Source organism: Onychomys torridus, chromosome 12 (genome assembly GCF_903995425.1).
Source record: "Onychomys torridus chromosome 12, mOncTor1.1, whole genome shotgun sequence".
In the NCBI taxonomy this organism is placed as follows: domain Eukaryota; kingdom Metazoa; phylum Chordata; class Mammalia; order Rodentia; family Cricetidae; genus Onychomys; species Onychomys torridus.
In genome coordinates, this window is record NC_050454.1 from 17,317,172 (window position 1) to 17,326,363 (window position 9,192).

The following is a 9,192-nucleotide window of genomic DNA, read 5'->3' on the forward strand; positions in this document are numbered from 1 at the left end:
GGCATTATCTAGAAGCTTAGGAATGATTCCCCAATATACTTACTAAATACTTTTTAAATACTAGTATTTTATACATTTTGGAAAAGTAGCCCTTCAGATATCAAATTGACACAGAATCCCCTTTTAAAATAGAAAAGTACGGGCTGGAGAGATGGCTCAGGGGTTAATAGTGCTGTGTCTTCTTCCAGAGGACCTGAGTTCAATTCCCAGCACCCACATGACAGCTCACACCTGTCTGAAACTCCAGTTTCAGGGGACCCTGACATCCATGGCAAAAACACAAATGTACATAAAAATAAAATAAAATATATTTTAAAAAAATTAAAAAGTATCACTACAAATGAGAAATTTTATAAAAATCATTTTGATATGTAGGAATAAAAATTTCAATTTTCTTATTGCAAAAAATTAAATTTAAAGACTTTAATTAGGGAAATTATTTCATGCTTTTATTGGATATAGTCGATGTTATTTATAGCTATTAAACAATCATTAATTAGTTTAAATTTGTAATGATGCATTAGTGTTTTGCTGGCATGTGTGCCTGTGTAAGGGCATTGGATCCATGGTACTAGAGCTACAGACAGTTGTGACCTTTCATGTGGATGCTGGGAATTGAACCTGGGTCCCCTGGAAGATCAACCAGTGCTCTTAACCGAGGCATCTCTTCAGCCCTGATTAATTTATTTAATTGACTGGGAGCTTCATGGTTTTACCATATAGTTCCAGCTGGTCTTGAAATTGTGATCCTCCTTAAACAACCTAGAAGTGCTGTGATTATAACAAGCATGTGCCTCCACACCTGACTATGGCTATTAAATGATTATGCAAATGCTTTTCCAGAATTATAACGTAGGAAATCAATCACGATAGCACTGAACGTAAACTGAAATTTACTCCTATGATTTTTTTTTTTGCAAGTGCATCTTCAAGTGAAGCCAAAAGGATGTCTAGAAAAATATGCAAAACTTTAAGAAATAGGAATTTCACTTAATTACTAGTAACTAAACCTATAGATAAGCATGCTTGGAAATTATATAATATTTTTAATTTATTCTTTTTAAGATATACACAAAACACTATTGACAGCACTATTTGCTTTTAGGAACAACAGAAGTCCCATACTTAATGAGTTCATTCATTTTATTTATTAATAATATATTAGCACCAAAGGATCTTTTGTGAAAACTGTTGTCTATGGTGACTTGTAAAATCTATCAACATACTTCCTATGTCTATAATCCCTTACTCAAGCATGTTCTTATACTCTTATGCTCTTAAACAAATAGGTAGACTATGGTATGGAACAGTCTGGCTTTGGTTAATTTTTAAACCCTGATTTATTTTTGGTTTTTAAGGTGATTAACATCTCAGTCCTAATTATAGCTTGATTCTGCATGATTTTCTTCCATTAACATTATTTTTTATTATTTCTTCTATTTTTCGGGGGGGGGGGGTCATAGTATAATTTCATCATTCCCCTTTTCCCTTTCCTACCTTCAAACTACCCCATATACCTTTCCTCACTCTTTTTACAAGTTCATGACATTTTTCATTAATTTTGTATATATACATATACATAATACATATACATATACATACACACACACACACACACACACACACACACACACATATATATATATTCCTAAGTATATAAGTACAACCTTCTCAGTCTGCATAATGTTACATGTGTGTATGTTTTCAGGGCTATGCCTCTTCTACTGTTACTTTTAGTGACAGAAGCATAAAGCTACTGTCAGATGCTTTATCCATAGTAAGTGATCCTATGTTTTATCCCACCAGTTTATAACTACAGAAAAGAAAAAAGTCAATACTTTTCAGGAAATATTTTATAGTTATTTTCAAACATAAAGACTGCAGAAATTTGGAACTATGGTTGCGTCCTTGTGTCAATCTCAGTTATATAACTACACAAGTGAAAAAATATGAAATCAGAAGATGAAGAGACACTGGAATCTTAAAGAAGTGATAATAGAAAGGCATATATCTAGGTACTGGTCTTCCAGCTCTTCAGAGTTCTAAAACCCTAACCCCCTAGAGTACATGCTTGTATTTCTGATTTTATGTCTCTTTTCTTGCTTGAGAAAAAAATCTGCTATATTATCTAGTATGAGGATCATGATTATGGATCAGAAATTCCACTAGTTATCTTTATATTGGCTCTAAAAAGATAATGATAATAAATGTTTGTAAACAGTGAGTTAGCTAATTTAAGAGCTTATTCAGAACTTTATTACATCTGATTTTTGTCATTTTCTTAATTAGATCTGGAACAGCTCATGTGCTTGTGACGATCCATCTAATCATTTGAATCATTTCACTGATCATTTGGGAACAAAAATGTTCTTAATATTCTGTATAATAAAACATGAAATAAACTTAATCTATAGTCTCCCACTGTTTTTGGAAATATATACCACATTCATAATGTAGACTCCCTCTTTCAATGATTTTCTTTTCTTTCTTTAATAAAATTTATTTCATAAAAATCTCTTTCCAAGAAACTGTTCAAAATAAGGTCTACTTTTTTTGAGTATGCTACTAGTATTTTCTTTGCTCCTATTCATTCATTCACTTACTCAGTAAATATTTGACTACATTTTATATGGAAAGTGATATTGTATGCATCAGTTATATATATTATATATTTATATATAATATATAAAATAAAGCCTTCCTTCATGGAGTTTATAATGTAAAGGGAGAGGTAGACCACACACACACACACACACACACACACACACACACACACACACACACGTAATTTACTAACACACACATATACATGTAATTTACTAACAAATAATTTTAATAATTATCAAGACAAAGTTATCCTAATACAAGTATAGAGTAAAGGATTTGAGCACGGGTTAGTGAGACCCTCTCTGATATGGTAACAAACTCAGCACTGAATGGTGTGAAGGAACCAGGAACCAGATAAGGCAAAGGGAGCAACTATTTAGAAATCCAGGAGGAGGTAGGAAGGAGAGTGTTCTAAGTGAAGAGTGAATATAAAAAGATTTGTAGTAGAAATTATGCTTGAGAAATAGCAAGAACACCAGGCGGGTGGCGCACACCTTTAATCCCAGGCAGCACTTGGGAGGCAGAGGCAGGCGAATCTTTGTGAGTTTGAGGCCAGCCTGGTCTACAGAGCAAGATCCAGGAAAGGCGCAAAGCTGCGCAGAGAAACCCTGTCTGGAAAAAAAAGAAAGAAAGAAAGAAAGAAAGAAAGAAAGAAAGAAAGAAAGAAAGAAAGAAAGAAAGAAAGAAAGAACAGTTGAAAATAGTTTTTTATAAAGAGGCAGATGATTTGAAACTTTTGAAGTGATAGTAGAACTTTAAATTTTGTTTGTTTGGTTTTTCATATTTCCTGAGACAGTATTTCTCTGTATAGTCCTGGCTGTCCTAGAACTTGCTCTGTAGACCAGGCTGCCCTTGAACTCAGAGATTTGCCTTCCTCTACCTGCCAATTGCTGGCATTAAGTGTGTGCCATCATGCCTACCCTTATTACTTTTAAGAGAAATGGAAAGCCATTGGAGAGTTTGAATAGGAATAGTTTGTGATTTAAGTTATAAAAGGTTTTCTTCTACCAGCAGTTAGGAGCACTGATGGCTCCTCCAGAGGATCCAGTTGGATTCCCAGCATTTACATGGTGGCTCTCAACTATCTGTAACCCGGGAATCCAGTGCTGCCTTCTGGCATCCATGGACACAAGGCACACAAGCAGTACATAGACATACATGCACACAAAACACCCACACACATAAAACAAAAATAAGAATTATTTCAATACCTAATTATTGGTAGTTTTTTTGTTTGTTTTTTTAGCTTAACCTATTTTCAGTTAAGCAACCAATGATGTTTCATTCCTGTTAAAAAACACATCAACGCCTAGTTCTCAGTATTAACTGTGCCTGAGGATCTTCTGTGGGCCTTTTTTCAATGCCAATTTCTGGACCTTATCCCTGGATACTTTGATTCTCTAACACTGGGGTGAGGCTAGAACTCATTGAGAAACCCTAGTCTGTTAAAAGTGGACACTCAAACAACTAAGTGAGATATAAAAGCAAAACAACACATTTGCTTTTCAGGACGTTCATAGTATAAAGGCAGAAATGTTTTAAAAAGTAACGTGAACAGAAGCAGGTGGTCAGAACTGGTCTCATAGAGGTGGTCCTTAAAAAAATGGTAAAGGATAACTGAGAGTTCTCCAATTATACATATTAAAGGTTAAGAGCTGGTCTAAATGAAGTCAAGGAATGGGAAGAAGCATTAGATATATGAAAAAAATGATGCTCTGGAGTAATACAATATGCCTAGGGAACCAAGGAAATAAATATAAGCAGGAAGGTAAATGGGACACCTTTCTTAAGAGAACTATAAGAAAATCAATATTAAAATGTATTATATAAAGCAGTGTTTTCAAATTGAGTTTCACAGAATTCATATTTGGGAAAGGTAGCTCGTGTATGTTGCAAGTAGCTGAGTAAAATGGCACTCAAATGCACATTTTGAACTTGAAAGAGGTTATAATAAACTTATGTATTAGCCTGTTTCTCTGATCTTGAGCATTTTTTCATTTATGATGAAGAGCTTAGCTTTACTTTTTTTTTTAAGGATAACAAATGACTATACCTGCCTCAGGGCAGTATTATACAAAAACACAAAATACAAAAAGTATCGATTGGCTGTATAACTTGTTATACTTCATCAAATAAATTTAAGCCAATAAAGCATCACATTTATTTGTTTTAATCAGTTTTACTGGAGTTGAACAAGACTTTTGTTTCTAGAGAACTACTGCTCTATGGAAACTAACATACAATTTGTCCCAGGCAAATCATATTGCATTTGGATAATAACATTATTACAACAAAATGAAGTATAATAAGGTAAAATAAGAAGTGAGGAAATCAGAATGTATTTTCAAGATACAAATCAAGAAAATAAGATGAAATGAACTAGTTCAGGGATGGGAAATGGCATAAAACTCAGAGATACAAAGGAAATAGGATTTGATTATTCGTCAGATAGTAAAGGGAGGGGCTTGGTTCAGAAAAACAGGATCTAGATTTCCACTTCAGTTTTAGCCATGATGAAACGGTAAAAGTCCCCAGAAGGTGCTGACTTCCTACTATGCAGAAGAGAATGTTCTTTGTACATATAATCAGTAAGTCTAAATGAAGTCCTCATTTCAATAACAGCTCTAATTTTGGATTTCCTTAATCCATTCTATATATCCATTATAGACTATGTTACCTACAATATAGTTACATAATCTCTTTTCAAAATTAACTGTAGTCCTTGCCAAAGATGCTATTGTATTTTCCTTATCTGGTGTGACCTCAGTACTATTAATGCATAGCTAATACAGCTATCTAGCCTCATAATTTATTTGAAAGTTGTTACCCTAAATAATATATTACATTATTTAATATATTATTTATATGATATTATATTATATGTAATATATTATAATGGCTATATTTGTTCTACTACAAACAAGGTGATTTTTTAACTTTACAATATAAATATAAATATTTTATCACCCCTTCCAACTTATGTCTTGGCTTCCCCACGTTTTCTTCTCAGATTCTAAGAAGCTTTCTTTCAGATAAGACAAAACAAAACAAAAATTTATTCCCATACTACAAATGCAGAAATCAAGGTCCCAGGGAGAAAAATATCTTTCCCTTGATAGCAAGGCTGGCAAATGACAGGGTTTTAAATGTTTCTTTAAAAAGTCCAACTCATTGGATTTGTAGGCCAGTGCTCTTCCTACCATGCCATATGTATTTAAAGTAGCACATACTTAACTTCTGCCGCTTGTCATGACCATTCATTTCTTAGTAAACTTGTAGGTGGCTATGTGCTGCACTTTATTTCCTGTATTTACACATACTTTTCATTGGTTTTATTTAAAACTTTCTCTACCAGCTTTCAGAAGTCTACCTGTTCTATTCTAATTTTATCTCTAATAAAATTCTTCTGTATTTTTTTAGAATGTAGGAAAGGAAATAGAAAAAATAGAGAATCTAGATGTAATTCTCCTGCACAGCAATTCCAATTTGGCTCCCAGGACTCTTCACATGCTTGGTTCATGACAACTATATTAAGCTCTTCCTTAGACTGACATAATATCTATTACATCATATAACGGGGGAAATCATTATTGTATTCAAGCTTCACACAATTGATTAAATCTGTTTAATTCTAAATAAGCTTGAACTTTTAAGTAAACTAATAACTATAGATTTAATATTTTATATAATTCTTCTAGGAAGAGCTGAGGTAATGACTATCATTTGTTTACTATAAAATTAAGAATTTGCAAAATTTTTCTTTTTTGAAGTCTAAAATTATTTGGTACTTAATTCTTGCAGTTTCTAAAGTTTACTATTTTTCTTATTATGTATTCAAACACATTTATAAAACTATATCCATTTGTATCATACAAATGATTTAAAGCTTTTTTCTTTGTATAAATCATGTCAAAAATTATACTCAAAGGCAACCCCCAAAAAGAGCAATAAAGGAAATATATCACATTATAAAGTGATACTATAATATCTTTATGTGGTAATGTTACATCTGTTGTATTAATTCTCATTTTCTTTCCTTGTCCAAAAGTCTGCTTGTTTATTAGAAGCCCAAAATCAAAATATAACTGCCTAAAATTTTTTTCTCACTAAAACAGAACACTGGTTACTTTGGAATTTTTTACGAGTATTGCAGGTTTTCACAAGCATTAAGCCCATAGAAACTGCATATTCATGAAGGGTCTAAAACCCTTTTTTTCATATCTAGAATTTTAAGAAAGTATCATTGGACACACTAATCTATTACCTCCCTAATTCTAGCAACCTGGAAAGAGCCTTATTCATTTTACACTGAACAGAGAAATAGAATTAGCACTCAGTTTCTCTGGATAACAACACAGGAAACCAAATGACTATGTTTCTCCTTCAGTTCACTATTTATACTCAAGTATATTTTGTCCACTTATTGGGCCTTAACGTCTTGCAAAAACTACTTTTTCTGTGTGTCTTCCTTCTCTTTAAAGTACCGTTGCTTTTTACAAATTAACGCCCAAGTTGACGTCCGATTTTAACTGACCTAGTACCAGGCTCTTTGAGGCTGGTGTCCCAACAGTTTCCAGCCCTGCGTACGTATGCACGTGTGTGTATGTGTATTACATGTGCGTTTCCTTCTCTCTTCACAACAGTAAAATGAAAATCGAACAGGCCTTAAAGCCAATTCGAAACTTACCTTGCAAATCTGGAAATATTCTGAAGTCAGGCTCTCCTGGATCTCGTCTCTGAGAATCCCTGCAGTCCCTCCTGGATGCACGGAGCCACTGCCAGCCCCACCACTGTTACTGGCACTGCCACTGCCTGGAGAGGAGGCAGTTAAGCCATCCAAAACTTTTCGGAAATTAAACTTCTTCATTTTAAACACTGTTGAAAAAATGGAAAGGAAAGAGAAGGGGTGACGAACATGGAATCATACGGGGCAAAAAGCCTCTCTCTTTTTATTAGTCAAGACCAGAGTAGCTAGTCCCCATTTTATGAGCATTGGATGTAGTCGAGTGGAGATTGGGACTCAGGCTTCATTTTGTCGAATTTTAACTTTAAAAAGAAAAAAGCATGTCTTTATAAAATAAAGAGAACACAACTCCGAGAGCAACAGTATTCCTTCCTCACACATCAGATTTTCAAGGGCTTTATCCCCAGCTGTAGCTCTGCTTTATCAGCACTGGGGTAAAAATAAAAGGCAGTGTCATCCTCGTCATTAACATTGTATCATCATTATTATACAATCAAACCAGAGCCCACAGACCAAGACCCTCTGGATCGTCCTGAAAAGGGGGTGGAGGAGCTTTCCTTCTTAAGGGTCAGCTCTGAAAATTTTATTATCAGGAAAAGCAATGTTGTGAGGGAGCCAATATTTACCCTGCCACCATGTTCGGGGCTCTCCCCCATCATCTTCAACGCTCTCCCTTTCTCAATAGGAATTGGAGAATAGGGCAACAACAACAACAAAAAATGGCTTTTTCCATCTCTTATTCCCCAAAACCCGGACCCCCAAACATCTGCGGGTGACTCACGGCCACAGTGGACGGGAGGGGCGAGCGGGGGACCGTCTGCCTCCACCTGTCCCCGTCTCCTCTCTTCGGCCCCTCTCCCGCCCTTGGTCTCCCGTGCCCCCACTCCTCCCCGTCCGGCTCCCCTTCTGCACAGCGGCGGCTCTCGGGGGGGGGGGGGGGGGGATGCCAGGCGGCGGTGACGCCTGCGGGCCCGAGTCCCGCCTCAGCCTGCAGGGCGCGCAGAGCTGGCTCCCTCGCTCCCTTCTGCCGAGCAGGGCGCCGGGGCTGCCACCGGGGGGCTGCGAGCCCTGGAGCCCTCACCGACAGCCGCGCTCGCTGCACGCACCTCACAGACAGCGGTGCGGGCGCTCGCTCCCACTCTCACAGGCGCGCACACACACTCACACACACACACACACACACACACACACACACACACACACACACACACGCACACAAGCACGCACACAGGTGTGAGAGCGAGCCGCGATGGGACGGCACGGCTGTCCTTCGGGACCCCAGACTTAGCACCTTCCTCAGACGCCGCTAGCCGCCGGCCAGCCCGGGAGGGAGGCGGAGGGCGCGGAGGCTGCGGGCTCGCAGGCGGGCGACGACGGTCCAGCCCGGCTCCGGCCGCTTCTCGCTTCACCGGTCCCTCTGGTCCGGGTGCCTGGCGCTCTCCGAGGTCCTAAGCGAGAGGGCGGGTCTGCCGCAGGCTCCGCCCCCGCCGTGGGAGGTAGGCTCCGCCCCAGCCGGCCCGCGCCCTCCTCCCTCTCCCAGCCTCTTGCGGCGGGGGCGGGACACTCAAGGCGCCAGAGGGCGGGACATCCTCTCGCCAATCACAAGCTCCACTGACCCGAGTCCCAGGGACTCCAGACAGGAGAGAAGTTTGGGGATAGGTCGGACAAAAAGCCAGTGACAGGAGGAGGAAGGGGGGGGGGGGATCATTTAGGAAAGTAGGTGAGGCATTTGATTGACAGCCATCCTAGCCAGTATGCCCGGGCGCCGTGCTTTGGGGGGCTGTAATTGGCGCTACCTGTTGAAGGACGCAAGTGTGAATCAATAGAATGCTTGCAAGCTT

The 9,192-nt window shown here is 38.2% G+C and overlaps 1 protein-coding gene across 10 annotated transcripts in view; it reads right to left on the reverse strand.

Annotated features, from left to right (window-relative positions):
- The window catches only part of Stxbp5l (syntaxin binding protein 5 like), a 250,942-nt gene extending 242,111 nt beyond the window's left edge, over positions 1–8,831 (reverse strand). For 9 of the 10 annotated variants that reach the window (XM_036203312.1, XM_036203309.1, XM_036203307.1 and 6 more), the window contains exons 1-2: positions 8,643–8,831; positions 7,295–7,482 (exon numbers count right to left, since the gene is read on the reverse strand). In XM_036203312.1, coding sequence (XP_036059205.1) covers positions 7,295–7,474 — 180 coding nt within the window. In that variant the 5' untranslated portion in view covers positions 7,475–7,482; positions 8,643–8,831. Of the gene's footprint in view, positions 1–7,294; positions 7,483–8,132; positions 8,194–8,642 lie in introns of those variants that run through there. The other variant, XM_036203304.1, reaches the window with a different exon arrangement.
- Between the last annotated feature and the right edge of the window lie 361 nt (positions 8,832–9,192).